Raw genomic sequence first — 17,817 nt, forward strand, 5'->3', positions numbered from 1 at the left:
GAAGCCCACACTGGACTCAACCAATTATAACCTTGCTGACGTCATGCCCAGATGGACAGCCAGATCTCACAATTGGCAATTGGGAAGGGCTCATTTTATTTGATAGACACAGAGCTGTAGCCAATCATACGCTAGTGTTGGCACGTCGCTGTCCAATTGCAGCACAGTGTGGTGTGCGGAGGGCGGGGACTGGGTCGTGGCGGCGTTTGGGCGGTCCAGACAGTTTTGTTTCTGAGTTTAGTTGGTAATGTGGCAGTGTGGAGGCAGGGAGGGGTGAACCGATGGTTGTAGATGTGTATATACACATACATACTGTGTATATATATATATATATTATATATACACACACACAACAACAACAACAACAGAACAGTAACCGACGTGCTGCGGTGAAAGCGGAGATACTCACAGCTGATGCGTGTTCATCCGGGAGTACAGAGGAGCATGGATCCATAAAGATGTTGGAATTAATCGTCGTGAAGATATTTATTTAATTTATTTTTCTATATATATATATATACACAGAGATTTTTTTGTACTTTTATATTTTGTACCTACGTCTCGGCCTGTGCGCCGATATTCAGGGACTTGTGAGGATGGATCAGGCGAATATCTTGAGGAAGTTCATTCAGGGGGTTCACGCCATGCGATCCGGGGAACAGAGAGGAGAGGATAACTTCGGCTCGGACTTCATGGTGAGAAAGAGCACAGCAGATCCTCCTGCTACCGCACCACACCACACCACAACACAACAACACACCCAGCTCCTGTCTGCTACACTAACACTTCACAGAGCCGTGTCGCTACTTTATATCTGTATCACACACACACACACACACACACACAGCCTCCCCCTAACTCCAGCTACCAGGCTTCTCCTGAGGCCTACCTCTCTTCTTCCTCAAACAGAGCCGTTTTTAAATCAGTTTTCATCAAACATCACTCCTGCGTGTGTCTTTCACCTCCGGACTTCTCCTCCTCTGCCTCACTGCCTCAGTGTGAGCGACTCCGACATCAAAGCGTTCGCGCTGTTTGCTACAAACTAACGCTACATTAGTGTCCCTGTTCCTGCTGCCGCTTTCTTTCCCGACAACAAAGATGCTAATACATAGACAAGTGTCCCGAAGCCTCAGGTGTTGGTTTCAGATCATTTTCGGTCTTCTTTTAGACAAGATGTCTCCTCAAAACTAGGACAGATATCCGGTGGTGGCAGCGTGTTCAGGGCGAGTCAGTTCAGTAAACAGCCTCGGTTTTTTGTTGTTGTTGTGGAAGTGTGTAAAGCTGAAATATATATATATATATATATATCTTTTTCTCTCTCTCTCACACACACACACACACTGCGGCTGGGACTGTTTTCAAACACCAGTCGAGTTTTCACCCGAACAGAGCAGACCCATTCTCCTAACATGTTCACGGCTAGCATTACGCTTTTAATCTCAGCCTGTAATCCTTGGGAAGTTGTAACTGGAATGAACTTTATTTGTGGAATGAAGAACCAGTATTTTTAGATGATGTCATCTAACTTCCATTAAAAGTCCCCCGTCCCCCCCCCCCCCCCCCCCAAGATGGCGTCACCAGCATCTCTAAACACACATCATTAATCACATCAGCATCGATCAATAATTCACTTTTATTCAAATGCAGAACATTTTACAGACAGATTTAATAGGTGTAAATACAACCACACTCAATCTAAATCATCCACTGGAGGAAAAACTAACTATCTCTCTCTCTCTCTCTCTCTCTCTCTCTCTCTATATATATATATATATATATATATATATATATATATATATATATATATATATATATAAAGCAATTAACAAGTTGTAGTTCTGGTGCTGGTGGAAATGGACACTTATTCTTCTGAACTTTGACCCTGGAAGCACTTTCTGTGGTTTCTATACAAGTTTGTTTCGTTTATTTAAAAAGAAAAACATTTTTAATCATCCCTAGCTGATGATGTGAAACGCAGGCGCACTGGTTGCTCTTCAATTATTCATATTCGTGACGTGCGATATGACGAGAAACCCTCGTATTTACAGTTCTCCGAGGCGTTTCTCTGATGTACAGTATCACGAATAGGTTTTCCGACACATTCGCCCGCTGGACAGTAGTGTCGCGTTCTTGTCAGTACTGTTCAATATTTCTTAGGTGTTTAAAACGACAACAACGAATAAATTCAATATCCACGATATCTCCAGAAAGCACGTGTTGTATCACAGTGTCGATGTTAAATAGTCGCATCGCCCAGCCGTAATTGATACTTATTTTCTTCTGCACATATGTGAGAGACTTCATTTTTCATGCTTAGGAATAAGGAATATGTTTTTAAATGTCTCTTGAGCAAGACAGCTGGCTTGGACGGACTGTTGTTCCAACACGTTGCAGTTTTAAGGAAAATTCCTAGTTCAATAAATGTAAAACTCGTAAGCTATGCCATGGCGAGTGAGTTAAGGGCGTGTATTAGTGTCGGTATTGTATTGAGGAAAAACCCTTGTATCAGTTTGTGTTCTAATCCGGCGAGCTGTTGGATTGTAAATGTCCAGCCTTGTCAGTATGTCAGGTGTTTTGAGAGATCAGTGTTAGTATGTTAGGCTACATCAATCGGTTCCATCTCCTCTGTGTGTGTGTGTGTGTGTGTGTGTGTGTGTGGGGTGGGGGGTTTGGATGTTAATGTCAGAAAACATTTGTCGAGTTACAGGAATGTTGTTCTTGAAAGCAGAATCCAGAACTGTGGTTTCTCTCTTAGTAAAGGGTTCAAGATCCTTTTAGGACACGAATAACCTCTTAACCAGCTGCGGCTCGTGACCACAGATTTTCTGACGCTGGGAACATGAAGACGAGGAGCAAGCCGTAGCAGACGGCGTTCAGTCGTCCATGTGCATCGTACAGTCTAGCAGTTCCGTTTTTACAGGGTTTACGCGTGCCTTTGTCCGGCTGTGTTCGATTCAGCAGCTGTGTTTCCCATGTGCAAGCTAATAACGGTAAGCAGGGTTGCCATGTTTCAGCAAATGTGCAAAAAAAATTCAGCATTGTGGAGAAAAATATTTTTCTTCTTCTTTTTTCCCCCCAGTCATTGTGACAGGTCCTCCAGTATGTCGTGGTTTTGCGATCACGGAAATCAAGCAAACTTGGTAAAAAAAATTTTTAAAACTCGCCCAAACGTGGCAATATACCTTACAGTAGAAATAATTCTGTACATCGTAGACACATTATTAGATTTCATTCTGTTTATTTGCCGTCAAACAGATCTTGGTGGTTGCAGAATATTTGGAAATATACCCTATCTGGCAACCGCATTATCTGGTTTGTTCGCTGCTCCGCCCTTGAGCATGGGGCAGTGTGATTCTTGCCACTCTGTTTTTTTTTTACACGCTGTTTAAACGCCCTCGACGCGGTTCGGAGAACTGACAAAGTTTTTTTTTTCTTTTTCTTTCTATTTATTTTTATTTACTTGCCTTGTGAGTAGTTAGTGAGTTGTGTCGAGAGCTGCGGGATGTAAGAGGTCTATTTTCTCCCTGTTTTATGATCGTTATAATGAGTTTTTCCCCAAGCTAGCTGTATAAAAGCTGTTCCTGAAATGCTGATCTGACCTAGCGTCTGTTGGTGAACAAACCAGCCGAAGTGTAGGCTACTTAATTTTATTTTTATTTATTTATTTATTTTTAAACACTGTGTGCTCGAACCATAACGTCCTAGACTTTCCCAGTAATACTGCAGTGAGTGGGTGGAGGTTTTCTAATGATTAAATGCCTGTTTGTCGTCTTGTCTTGTTAACGGTTATCGGAACGGTAGCCTAAACGCAGCGCCGTTTAGTGTTTACAGACCAGCATGTGGCTCGAGTCAGGACAACATCTTAGCTTGAGTGACTGTTCAGGGTTTAGACTCCATGTGAAGGAACATGTCCGTAATCATTTATTTCGTTCTTAGCTTGTTTGAGGCTTGTCGACCCACCCTGTGTACAGTACCAGCTCCTCCCAAATTCCTCCCCAGTGCCAGCAGTGTGTTCCTGTTACACCACACAGTAGGGGGTGGGTGGTATTCCGAATATGTCCTGATATTCTAGGATACACAATATGTCTCACCATATATAATAATTTAAAAAAAAACATTAAAAAATTAAATTATACAATTTTAACATTTCAGAAAATACAGAATTTTAACCTCATAAGAATCCTGTAAAATGAGCGGAAAACGCCTACCCGCCTCTCAGGCGCACCCGAAGTCGTTCTTGGACCATTTGGAGCACGTAAATGGTTTTGGTCTCGTTTGAAAGGTGACACACTGACGTTTTTTCTTCCCCAGACGTCAGAATCGCTGTAAGCGCTACAGGTATTGAGTAGTCCAAGTTCAAATTTGATGATGATGATGATACCAAAGAAAATGAATATTTTACACACTTTTTTTTTCTAAGGTTACATCCGAACATTTTACCAAAATCACCTTTCGGAGATTCCAACGGGCCCTCAGTAACGCGTACACACACCTGGGATAAAAAGGTTACTACTCTTCATTTTCTAATCGTTTTGGCCCTAATGAAAGATGACGCTAAGAGCTGTCATATCCCGTATCCAGCAGTCTACAAAATGTATATTCATAATTTAAACTAAAGCTTATTTATGTCTGAATATATGGTTATTTATATATTTTTATATATATATATCGATCACATCACATTGTATGTACAGTTTTTATGATATATTTATTATATCCTTTTCCTCGTCCGTTTCGCTGTAATTCACCTTCTGAAGTCAGTCATAGTCCCGAAACTACACTTGTGACCGTATACACGTTTTTACGTGCGGGAAAGACGGAACACTCGCCACTGGTCAGGCAGCTTTAAATCGACGCGATGAAAACTCAAACCCCTAATGCAGCGTATCGTATTTTTTCAGAATTTCATTGGCTGTACGACGCGCCGGTCATACACACTGTCGGTTGCAATCGGCTCGAGGTTTTCCACGAAGGAGAAGGGGGAAGGCACTTCCCTTTCAACCTTGACTCTCATTGGCTATTGGAGGCTATGGACGGGACATGGAAGCTCCCGTTGGTTCAGAATCGGTTCTTGGTTCAAATGCGGATCGAAAGGTCAGAGTGCAGCGGCCAGGAATGTTTACAAGCCGAGCCAAAGTCATAACGGAGAATACGTGAAAGATTAGGCACGTCAGTAATTTGAAATGCCGCAGCAGCAGTCCGTAGGTATTTTACTGATGATGTAATAATGTGTTTTGGACTAAATATTTTTACTTGATTGAATCGTGTGGACGTTTTGTCAGTGTACCGAGTGTTCCGGGAGGTTCTGGATCAGTGGATTACAGTAGGGGGGGCTTCATAGGTAAGTTGCCTCAGTTTTGTAAGTGTGTGTTTGTATGTTGGTGGTCTGACAGACGTTGACTGTAGCTGCTGTCGTGATTATATCTTGAAACGGTTTATATCAGTCGAATCAAAAGAATCCTAGCTTTCCAAAGATATATCGCACGAGTACCTTCGTGCACACAGAAGCTGTCTACGGAGCGTAGTTTTGCACTTCACAACGCAGCCGTGGAACTTTACGAAGCCGCTCTGAATGATTTATTAATTAATGAATTATCGAGAGAATTGATCATGATATTGATATTATATCACTATTTCACCCAGCCCTACCGCGCAGTGGCGTTTATAGGGTTGTTTAAAAAACAGATCTAGTGTTTTTACTTCCGAAGCGCCGGCGTTTTTTAGAAGCCGAGCAGCTGCACTAAACCATCGGCGTTTATCAAAAGTAATCGCGTGCAAATATAAACCGTCTCAAAAGACCATTCCGTTACAATTGTAGCACTTATTTATTTATATATTTATATTGGATTTCCCCAGGAAAAGCATCTGCTCTTAAACTTGGCTAGATTTTCGCTACTATTTTAGCACCGGTTTTAAAACACTTCAAAATAGCTATAAAAAGCAGGTCATCACAAGTAGGTTATGAACAAAACCCCCATCGGGTCAGATTAGAAACGCAGACACGAGAGTCCTGTATTCATGTGTCGTACCAGCAGATCCCATACCGCAAGCTCAACAGAATAAACAGTATTGCTGACTGTAATTTCACTACTAGCTAACGTCGTCGTCTTACAGCTCCTGAAATAAAGCACCGGGCTAAATCGCTGAAGTGAAATCAGGAAGCTTTCCACTCTGTGTTTAAAAGAGAAAAGGCAGAACGTAAGCGAAGGCAGGACGGCGAGAACGGCATCGGTTCAGTTTAGAGTTCAGATGAAACGCGTGCTGTACGTAATGAGATGCCGAGTCGTGTTTTTAAAAACATTTGGATAAACTGTCTTTGTTTGATGGAGCTTCTCTCCTGAGCTTCGAGTCGAATGGCACTTTTTTGGAAAGGAAGCGCTTTTTTATTTATTTATTTTTTCCGAATCTCCTCCTCGGTTTTGCAGATCGACGTTGCCGTGACAACAGCGACCGTCCTCTCCTTTTCCCTTTAGCCTTTTAGGGCAAGCGGCAGCACCGAGAGCAGCTACAGCCGGGGTGGAGTTCATTCCCAGGCCAGAACATGTAAACAGCCGGCTGAAAGAAACTCGGACGAGTGTATACGCGTGTAGGGATGACTCGCACGCTGCGCGGATGATCTTTTAAACTCTTCGTCAATAAATAATACCTCGTAATAACATTACCTAAAGAATAATACCTAAAATAATATTAGGGTTGAAGACCTGAGACAGAAATTATTATTTTATTTTTTTGTATCCGATCATACGTAATATCTCATACATGTACCCACTTTGTTTTTGTTTGTTTTTTTAATCTATTGGTTATTTTTCAGTTTATTAGAGGAGACAAAATATGATGTACTTCTGCAACTTTGCTCTGAAATCGCTCTACAGCGCTGGCCGCCAAACTCCTCCTCCTCGAGACCGACCTTCCTGCAGGTCCTCATCCGTTTCAGTTTCTCAAGAGCTTCTGAAGGCGGTGATTTAGACGGTCAGGGGGACACCATTACAGTGAGAGCTGAGGTCTTCAGGAAGGTAGAGGTCCAGGAACGCAAAAAAAAAAAAATGTCCGAAGCTGTTCGTTTTGCGAGCTATCATCTGGCCCGACCACGTTTTGCTCTCTTTATTTATTTATTTATTTATTTATTTATTTATTTATTTTTAACATGGAGACGATTCGGCGACGTGGAAAAGATCCGGAAGGCTTCCGTCAGTGATGTGTAACGCTCCAGATCTGTCTGCTCTCCATGACATGATCTTTCGGTCTTTAGCTTTTTCCGATCGAGTGCTGCTGTTAATGTTGTCCCAGTAGCGACATCTTTATTTCTAGGCGTATGCATACACGTACACGTCCCCAACACTTCCAGTCTTTATGAATTTGTCGTGTATTGCGTTTCCTGTTAAAGTTCATCGCAACCTCGCAACAGCTTCCCGATCCCGCCACGAGAACCAGTTCAAGACGTTCATTTGTCACAGGCGTTCTTGGGGGGGGAAATCGAGCATCTAAAACGAAGTGTGAGAAATTTGGGAGACATTTCCCCTCCGTATGAAGAGTTCTTTCGGGACACACTGTATACAGCGTAGTACACCGCTTCCAGTGAAGCAGAGCGTTGTTGTGAGACTGTCGTGAACCTCCTGAAACCCTCCGATGGAGGACTTCTGTCCAGAGCGTTCTGTTTAACGAGACGCCGTGCATTAATACTGAACTTTCACCACCTCTTACTGCTGAGGATATTAAAGAGAGAAATAAAGAGCGCAGGTTTTTCTGATGAAGTGCTGAAACCTGTGGGAAGACTGTGTACGGGAGATCCCCCTCAGAGACTTGATCGGTGTTGGAGCAGATTTGTGAAGAAGCCTGGAATAGAATTTTCCGTTTTTTTTTTTTTTTTTTTTTTTTTGTTAAATATATAAATGTTTTCTAAAACATTTGTTTGCTTCCACTTGAATTTCGTTGGTTGCTACATCACATTGAAGGTGATTTTTTATTATTATTTTTTTCTTGGTTGCGTATTTTTACGTCATAAAAACAAGGGTGTGTAGACTTTTCCTATCCAGCGTAGATTCGGTTATAAACGTAGAGGTAAGCGGTAGGGACGAGCAAAAACGCAGGATCACCATTCTCAAAGATGGAAGGAATTACAAAAACCGCAAGTAAAGCATTATATTATTAATTCTAATTAGTTCTAATTATTAAAACTCAGCACGTGACCAATCTTTTTGCGATTGTCGCGGCCAAAAACGCTCGATTTTGCTGCAACTTGTTTTAAAATTTGTTTGAGTGATTTATTTATTTATTTATTTATTTATTTATTTTTGGTGGAGAACTGCTTGAATTGGCCAAATCGCAGGGGTGTGGTCTTTGGCCGTGGACGTTTGTCGGTAAACGAGGTTGTTTTAGCTGTCCTCGCGTTCAAGGTCGACGCACGTGACTCCAAGAGGGCTTTGGATGAGTGACGCGTCTTGGCGCGAATCTGCGGTAATTTTCTTAAAAAGCTTAAAATCCTGGAGGGACTCGAGTGGTTTAGTGTCTTTTCAGAATGAACACGCAGAACGTGCTGACTTTACCTCACTTAACCGACCAGCTCGCCGCACGTTACTAGGTGACGTCAGTCAGGCGCTCCCCTTCACCTGGCAGGATGGCAGGTACATCAACGACTCGAGCATTCCCGCACACGTCTGCTTCTTCGTCTCCGGCAGTAAAGACGCTCGGGCCTCCTGGAGTGTAACCGACGTTCATCAAGACTTGTGTAGAGAAACGGTGCGATATTAACGCACCAGTATCTCACTCGGACGTGTGCAGAGAGAACCTACGAGACAGCAACATGAGGCGTGTCCTCACAAATGGGAGGGGAGGGGGTATTGCGCAAGCTGAGCTTGCTCAGGGACAGAATATTGCAGTTGTGTAATATGATTAAGAAAAACATACAGTGATGGAGCTTTTTCTCTGCTCGCGGTTTATCACTTAAATCATTGCGATTAACCATTTAATCGTCCAGAGCGTTAATAAAAGACAGGAAAGCGACCGTTTCCGCCCTTTCCTGTTTTAAAGAGAGAAGGCGAGGGTGTAATACTAATACCAGCTGTGCCGTCGACTCAGCTGGATGGTGGATCTTTAAAAAAAAAAAAAAGTCAGTAAATTTTATTTATTTATTTTTTTTGCTGCTGTAGCTAATAAGTATATTCTTATACCGCCAGTGGATTTTATTTGTCATTAACGAATTCAAAACGTTCTCCATTTTCCTTGACGGAAAGCGAGGGAGCTCCATGAGGGCGCGTGTGACGTGGGCGGGCCTTCCAGGCGCTTCCGGTCAGTTAATATGCAGAGCGTTTACAACACACGCGTGTGAATCGGGCAAACTCGTACTGGTGTATCCCGGGGTTCAATTGATAGAAACCACGTAAAAGGTCGCAGGGGTCCGATTTAATCTAATCTAACCTGACGTCACAGCAAAGCTTGGCAGCGCGATATCATGCAGAGTGTAAATCCCCGTGTAGTTCAGGCGGTGATGCGGCGAAACCAGAGCACGGTGTTGAACGTGCAGCAGTGAAAACGGAGCAAGCGATGAAGACGAAGCTGGATGTAGTGTGAGCTCCAGGTCGACCGATCGATCGTTCTTGCCGATAAATCGATTGCAGTGGAAATCCACACCGGTTGTGTTTCCTGTTATACGACTCTAGAGCGCCCTCAAGTGATGTCGGTCGATTCGTCGGTTATGGGCAGGTAGGTACCGGTAAAATCCTCTATCGGTCCACGTCTAGCACGAGCAGTGGCCCAGTGGAGGTCGAGTGTAGCGAGGAAGGAAACACCAGCTACAGTTAATGCTTCAGGTTTCTAAGCCGTACGGATTGACACGGAGTCAGGAAACTTTGTTGTATATCGTAGGGCTGCACAATTGATCGAATATCGCTCGCGATTACGATTTTCACTGCCCACGATTACACGAACATAATCGACTGCGGTGTTAAAGTCCGTCCTCTGCTCATAGAAAACTCGGCTGCAGATCAAATCGAGCGCTTCCTAAACTTACACCCAATCAGCGTGGAGCGCCACAGGGATGACGTCATTCCGTACGCCAAGACCCGGAAACGAGTTAGCATCCCAGCACGTCCGGTTCCTTCCCAAAGTCAGTGGGTTTTCCGAATGGGGTTTCGGTTAAAACCCTGAAATAAGATCCGTGGTGAACACAAGCTCCAAATATTTTCACGTTTAATTCTACGACATAAAATACGCCAGTAAAACCCCACTCATGATTTTTTTTTTTTAAAGAAGCTTTTATGTGTATTGAACAATTCGGTTGCTAACTGTCACGTAACGAGAGTTCAGGACGGATGCAAGTGCAGATAAGAGCTATGTCGAAGAGAGGCAGACGAATCCAAAACGTGAGGCAATAGCGTGGTCAAAAACAAGCGAAAGGTCATGTGATCCGCAAACGGGCGTAAACAAGAATCAAACGACGAGGTCGAGACCAGGATCAAAACTATGAGACGTGAAACTCTGAACAAAGGCTCGGTACGCGGAAAACTCATGCGATACTTCGTACCGAACAAAGACACCAGGGGTTTAAATGACGAACGTGATTAAGGGTGAACACAAAACCGCTGAGAGTAATGATGACACATACGGGAACAACCAATGACAATACGGGGGCGGAGACAGGACAGAAATCATAGCAAATGCTCATGTAGAAAGTAAACAAAGTCAGCGTCACTTCAGAGGGGAAGTCATGACGCTAACATGCTGCTAAACGACTGCAGACGCTGTCGGGGATATTAAACGCGTGAATCACGCCGGACGGGAGACGTCTCTGCGGATCAACCGGTTCGGGTCTGCTGCGCACAGCTCCCCCAAAACACGATGAAGATTCATCCACAGAGTAAAGCCGTATTCTGGAGAATGTTTTAAATGAAGTTCGTGTGACGTTGAGGTGGAGCGACCGTGGTGTGGTTCGCTTATAGCGTACGCTTAGATGTTTTATATCTGGAGATTGTGTCTCAGCTCCAGACTTCATAGACGTTGTGTTGGTTTGTGAACATGATCTTGATGGACAGGACGTGTTCGTGTTGTAAACTTTTGTTGATCACAGAGATGATCTTTCGCAATAATCCAAACGTCTACGTGAAAATCCGATCGGGTTCCCGTGGAGGGAACCGGTGCAGACTGACGTCGTCCCTGCGTCTCCGCTCTATTGGGCGATCTGTCTGCGTCCCTCCTCCTGTAAACACCGTTATTGACTTTTCCTCAGATAGAGCAGATGTTGCTGTGGGATGTTGAGGGTGGTGCGCATGGACCAAGCGAGGGAGTCGGGAGTGTAGACGCGGGTTTGTCGGGTACGTGAAACAGAACCCGCAGCATTCATTCAGGTTGCGTTGTGAGTAGCAGTTCCTCCACTCTGTCCCCTCCCCCGTCCCCCACAGGAGACTGGGTGTCAGAGAGAGCCGGGGATGACGCAGCTGCAGTCTCGTCAGTGTGCCTCCCTTTTTCCTCCTGGAGGCCCCGGTGCACACCGTGGTTTGTTGTTTGCCGGAGTTCACAGGATATCCCGTGGTATTCCCAGAGGTTTTAGACGGCTAGGAAAGGCCTCGCTGATATCCAGTAAGGACTGATGATCATACACCGTAGAAGGAGGAGGTTTGAACACCGTGTACAACGACAGTGTAACGTGCGGTTAAAAAATTGAACGAGACGTTTGCACGGAGCAGCGTGTCGCTGAAGGACTGCGCCGTCTTGCACTAGAGGTTTGCGTGTCGCTCGTTTGGACCGCATTAACCTGCTTTCAAACCCACAGAAAGAGGCCTCGCGCACATTAAACTGCATCGACCGGGCCAAGAAACCCGAGGACGAGGTGCATCCTGACGGTCCTCTCAATGACAAAAAGTGAGCGCTCAACACATTCAGGGAAACGAAAAAAAACCACGAACACGTGCAGGAAGCGTGGAAGATTCATACACGTGAACCTCACGCCGTTTACCGGAGCCGAGTTCCCTCCCGAGCTCTCCGCAGATCGCGTCGAGTAGACGAGCGCAGAGAGGAGACTTGACAACACGTGGATCAAATCAGACCGTCCGATCACAGCTTGAGACTCGTTTCGGTCTGATGCGCCGGTATAAACATCACCGTCGTCTAGACTCGTGGTTAAAATAAACAGTGATGCATTCTAAGACCATGTTCTTTTGATAGCTTTATCCGTTAAACTTACTAGTTCTATTAAACTGTAATGAGCGACAGTCTCTAAAAAAACAACAACTTTTTTTGTTTTTTGTTACTTTCAGCCGACTCTCTGCATGTTTTTAACCCGAAAGTGAAAATACTCTGCACAGGAGGAAGAAGAGGTGCAGACGTGATTCGGCTGGATTCGCGCCGACGGCCGGTCATGTGACCGTGTAGTGTCCCGGATTAGAAATCGCACGTCATGATGAGAACTCTGCTGCAAACGACTGCTTGGATTATGTTGTTCTAGACAGCACGCGATAGTGCAGCGTACGCAGCTTGAAGACCGCCTCGCAAATCCCACTTCCTGTGTTTCGCTCAATAAAAAATCCCCCTGCTGAGAAACTCGACGTTCAGCCCTTCTTTCTTTCGTTCTTTCTTTTCTGCCATGTGTCCTCCTCACGCTGCTGTCTCTCTGACCCCGCGGGACGCCGCGGCTCTGTGCGCGCCTTGTATTGTTCTCTTGGTTTGGTGTTTTTGTTTGTTTGTTTTTTCCCTTCTTTGTCTCTTGGTTTTTTTGGGGTTTTTTTTTTTTTTTTAAGTGTTTTTTATTTATTTATTTTTTAAATGTTCTCTCAGCCAAAACTAAAACACTGATCACTAAGAAAGAAAGTAAAAGCATGGTACTCTGCTGCAGTCTGCAAATTAAATTGTTACTTAAAAAAAAAAAAAAAAAGAACTTTTTTATTATTAGATTAATAGGTAGAAAGAAAGATCCGTTGAAATCCACAATTTTCACAATTCTTGTGTGTTTTTAAAATAATAAAAAACACCTTATTGCAATTGATTTGTTAGTGGAGTTGGGCAGTGAATACAGATCGGATTAGATTAGTCAGTAGAGCTGTTAAAGATGCTAAATGTTTTGTTAGCTGCTGCTGATGATGCTACTGATGATGATGATGATGATGATGATGATGATGACATGGTCTCAGTTCAGCCCTCACAAGACATGTTAATCATGAGGGTTTGTTAAGCTACGGTCTAACCGAACGCGCTGGTGTCGCCCATGCATGGCTTTTGCATGGCGGAAAAACCACCGCTATCTAATTTGGATAAACTGACGGACAAAACCTCGGGGTGCGGCTTTTAGTCCTGGTGACGAAAAAATTTTGCACCGAATGAACGGCCGGTTTAAAAATAAATAAATAAATAAATCCTTCCCCCAGATTAATACTAATGAAATGATTTTTAATCATCCAGAAAACCCAAGTGAGGAAAACGAGCATTTCCACCATTTCAGGTTTAAGAGGATAATAATAATAATAATAATAATAATAATAATAATAATTAGAGCTGCAAGAACTACTCGATTAAACGGATAATAATTGATGATTTTAAAAAGTGCGTGTGTAGACCTGCAGTAGGAGCGCGAGTATTTATATTATGTATAAGTACTTATGCATTGTTTTTTTTTTATGGATTCACAAAAAGCGCCGAATTAAACTACAGTCTTAAATTAGTAATATATAGTCTGGGGTGTGTGTGTGTGTGTGTGTGTGTGTGTGCGCGTTGGGTTCTTTTCTGTTTTGGACAAACAGTTGTGTAAAGTTTTAGTCTGAGTTTATATTTGTAACACTCACTTTGTGGATTTTACGTTAAATAAACAACCAGAAAAAGGTACTGAAAGTTTGCCCCGCCCCCATCCCAAATAGATCGAATAATCCGGTGTTAAATATATAGAACCTGCTTAATGCTGGCTGAGAGATCGTTTCACGTGAACGACCTCGAAATATTCTAGGTGTTCGCACGACCGAAAGCGAGAGCGCACAAGAATTTCGGAGAGTTCTTAACACCTGCGCGTATCGTACCAGATTACTGTCGATTCGGTCCGTCTGGCGTTTTACTGTCCTCCTGTGCCAGCTAATAACTTTGCCGTGTAAGGGATTTGTTATAAGGCTTGAGCGTGTACTCTGAAAGAGGACGTACAGGACTCCGGGCGTGACGTACACCAGGACAGTCCGATCAGGTAGATGGTGCTGTGGAAGGTGCAGGGGTAGCGGGTACTTTTCGGAACTGTAATAGGTGTGCTTTAAAATAATCCTGTCCTTTCTTGCAGCCGGCACTTATTAATCACCTCCCGACCAATCAGATCCAAGAATTCAGCAGCGCTGTGTTGGGTGATGTGATGTTTCGTTTACAGACGGCATGGTCGAACTTTCAGTCGTCTGAAATTTACCGGCTTGTTTATCTACGCACGCTGCCTTCGCGTGATGCGGTCCAGCGGTGTGACGCTTTCAAAACGCCTGGGAGGAGCGGCATTGTCGTCACCTTGCCCGGGGTGCGCGAGTGCTTGAGCTGTACTCTAGGTAGCAGCTCTTAACCCGGGTCTTCACTCGCTGGCTCGTATGAAGTGCTCATCGTTTCACTAAGCTGTACTTCTGCACTCGCGGCGATCGGTCACTGAACGCTCCCCACATGTCTGTAAAAACCTCTGTCTCTGGGAGCAGCAGGGACGAACTGGAGGAAGAGCAGCTGATGAGCCAGTAGGGAGGTTATTGTTCTGCCTCGGCGCTGACAGCCGTTTCTGCTCTACCACACATGCACAGACACCACCACAATTTCCTCTGTTCCGTGGCCGGTCTGAAAGCGGAAAGAGACAAAGAGCTCAGTCGTCATTAACGCTGGGAATCTCTCACCACCTCCAGATTGGATTCGGTTTCATTTCCTGGAGCCACAATGAGATTCCATTCGAACCTCATTTTTGCCCTTCATCAGAAAGACCGGGCTTCATCCTGGTGAGGACGGTTAATACTTTCCCACAGACCCTTATTAGAGCCTCTGATCATTATGCAGCAGGATATCTGAGTGCTGTTGAGCTTTATAGTGCTCTGGACCGGTTCTACACAACGCTGTGTTCCTCTGATCTGAACACGGGGAGAGATCTGGGATTTGGCCTGACTGCATGAATTATTGTGATCTTTACCGTTACTGTTGGTAAAACGATGCACGGCGGAGTCGAAAGAATGACCCGTAGAAGCTCATGTTAGTACAGCGAGGGTGGAGAGAGGCTCTTGCTGCTGTATTTCCTCTTCCATTGTGCAAGAGAGTTTGTGTAACTGAGGAAGGAGAGCTCTATTACAGCACATCCTTTTTAGTCAATGAGAGAGGGAGGGGGAGAGAGACGGAGAGAGGGAGGGGGAGAGAGACGGGGAGGGGGAGGGGGAGAGAGACGGAGAGAGGGAGGGGGAGAGAGACGGAGAGAGGGAGGGGGAGAGAGACGGAGAGAGGGAGGGGGAGAGAGACGGAGAGAGGGAGGGGGAGAGAGACGGAGAGAGGGAGGGGGAGAGAGACGGAGAGAGGGAGGGGGGGAGAGAGGGAGGGGGAGAGAGACGGAGAGAGGGAGGGGGAGAGAGACGGAGAGAGGGAGGGGGAGAGAGACGGAGAGAGGGAGGGGGGGAGAGAGGGAGGGGGAGAGAGACGGAGAGAGGGAGGGGGAGAGAGACGGAGAGAGGGAGGGGGAGGGAGACGGGGAGGGGGAGACAGACAGAGGGACAGGGAGAGAGATGGAGAGGGAGAGAGATGGAGAGAGAGGGAGGGAGGGAGGGAGGGAGGGAGGGGGAGAAAGATGGAGGGAGAGAGATGGAGGGAGAGAGAGGGGGAGAGAGATGGAGGAAGGGAGAGAGGGAGAGATGGAGGGAGGGAGAGATGGAGGGAGAGAGAGATGAAGGGAGAGAAGGGGAGAGGGAGAGAGACTGAGGGAGGGGGAGAGAGAGAGGGCGGGAGAGGGAGAGAGACTGAGGGAGGGGGGGAGAGAGATTAAGGGAGAGATGGAGGGAGGGAGAGGGAGAGATGGAGGGAGAGAAGGGGAGAGGGAGAGAGACTGAGGGAGGGGGAGGGGGAGAGAGAGAGGGCGGGAGGGAGAGAGACTGAGGGAGAGATAGAGGGAGGGAGAGGGAGAGAGACTGGAGGAGGGGGGGAGAGAGATTAAGGGAGAGATGGAGGGAGAGGGAGAGAGACTGAGGGAGGGGGAGAGGGAGAGATTGAGGGAGAGAGATGAAGGGAGAGATGGAGGGAGAGAGATGAAGGGAGAGAGATGAAGGGAGAGAGAGAGATTAAGGGAGAGATGGAGGGAGGGAGAGGGAGAGATGGAGGGAGAGAAGGGGAGAGGGAGAGAGACTGAGGGAGGGGGAGGGGGAGAGAGAGACTGAGGGAGGGGGAGGGGGAGAGAGAGAGGGCGGGAGGGAGAGAGACTGAGGGAGAGATAGAGGGAGGGAGAGGGAGAGAGACTGGAGGAGGGGGGGAGAGAGATTAAGGGAGAGATGGAGGGAGAGGGAGAGATTGAGGGAGAGAGATGAAGGGAGAGAGATGAAGGGAGAGAGGGAGATGAAGGGAGAGAGGGGGAGAGGGAGAGAGACTGAGGGAGGGGGAGAGAGGGATGGAGGGAGAGAGACTGAGGGAGGGGGAGGGAGAGAGATGGAGGGGGAGAGAGAGATGGAGGGAGAGAGAGGGAGAGAGAGATGAAGGGAGAGAGGGGGAGAGAGAGAGGGGGAGAGGGAGAGATGGACTGAGGGAGGGGGGGGGAGAGGGAGAGATGGGGAGAGGGGGAGGGAGAGAGACTGAGGGAGGGGGAGAGGGAGAGATGGAGGGAGAGAGATGAAGGGAGAGAGGGAGAGATGGAGGGAGAGAGATGAAGGGAGAGAGAGACTGAGGGAGGGGGAGAGAGAGGGATGGAGGGAGAGAGATGAAGGGAGAGAGAGACTGAGGGAGGGGGAGAGAGAGGGATGGAGGGAGAGAGACTGAGGGAGGGGGAGGGAGAGAGATGGGGAGGGAGAGAGATGGAGGGGGACAGGGAGAGATGGAGGGAGAGGGAGAGAGATGGAGGGAGAGAGAGGGAGAGAGAGATGAAGGGAGAGAGGGGGAGAGAGAGGGGGGGAGGGAGAGAGATGGGGAGGGAGAGAGATGGAGGGGGACAGGGAGAGGGAGAGAGATGGAGGGAGAGAGAGGGAGAGAGAGATGAAGGGAGAGAGGGGGAGAGAGAGGGGGAGAGGGAGAGATGGACTGAGGGAGGGGGAGGGAGAGAGATGGAGAGGGAGAGATGGGGGGAGGGGGAGGGAGAGAGATAGAGAGATGGAGGGGGAGAGAGAGAGAGATGGGGAGAGGGGGAGGGAGAGAGACTGAGGGAGAGGGAGAGAGACTGAGGGAGGGGGAGAGGGAGAGATGGAGGGAGAGAGATGAAGGGAGAGATGGAGGGAGAGAGATGAAGGGAGAGAGGGAGAGAGATGGAGGGAGAGAGATGAAGGGAGAGAGAGGGAGAGAGACTGAGGGAGGGGGAGAGAGAGGGATGGAGGGAGAGAGACTGAGGGAGGGGGAGGGAGAGAGATGGAGGGAGAGAGATGAAGGGAGAGAGGGAGAGAGATGGAGGGAGAGAGATGGAGGGAGAGAGATGGAGGGAGAGAGATGAAGGGAGAGAGAGGGAGAGAGACTGAGGGAGGGGGAGAGAGGGATGGAGGGAGAGAGACTGAGGGAGGGGGAGGGAGAGAGATGGAGGGGGAGAGGGGGAGAGGGAGAGATGGAGGGAGAGAGAGGGAGAGAGAGATGAAGGGAGGGAGGGGGAGAGAGAGAGGGGGAGAGGGAGAGGGAGAGGGAGGGAGAGAGACTGAGGGAGGGAGAGGGAGAGATGGAGGGAGAGAT

At 46.7% G+C, this 17,817-nt stretch overlaps 1 protein-coding gene across 9 annotated transcripts in view; it reads left to right on the forward strand.

Moving 5' to 3' along the window:
• Positions 1-229: 229 nt before the first annotated feature.
• ptpn12 (protein tyrosine phosphatase non-receptor type 12) overlaps positions 230-17,817 on the forward strand; it is a 38,582-nt gene continuing 20,994 nt past the window's right edge. For 5 of the 9 annotated variants that reach the window (XR_008397815.1, XR_008397818.1, XR_001814546.3 and 2 more), the window contains exon 1: positions 230-695. Coding sequence is in view for 3 of the 9 variants with exons in the window: in XM_053685664.1 (XP_053541639.1) it covers positions 597-695 (99 nt within the window). In the remaining 6 variants the exon portion in view is untranslated. The remainder of the gene's footprint in view (positions 696-17,817) is intronic. The other 4 variants (XR_008397816.1, XR_006983640.2, XM_053685665.1 and 1 more) reach the window with 2 other exon arrangements.

This window comes from Ictalurus punctatus, chromosome 14 (genome assembly GCF_001660625.3).
Source record: "Ictalurus punctatus breed USDA103 chromosome 14, Coco_2.0, whole genome shotgun sequence".
In the NCBI taxonomy this organism is placed as follows: Eukaryota; Metazoa; Chordata; class Actinopteri; order Siluriformes; family Ictaluridae; genus Ictalurus; species Ictalurus punctatus.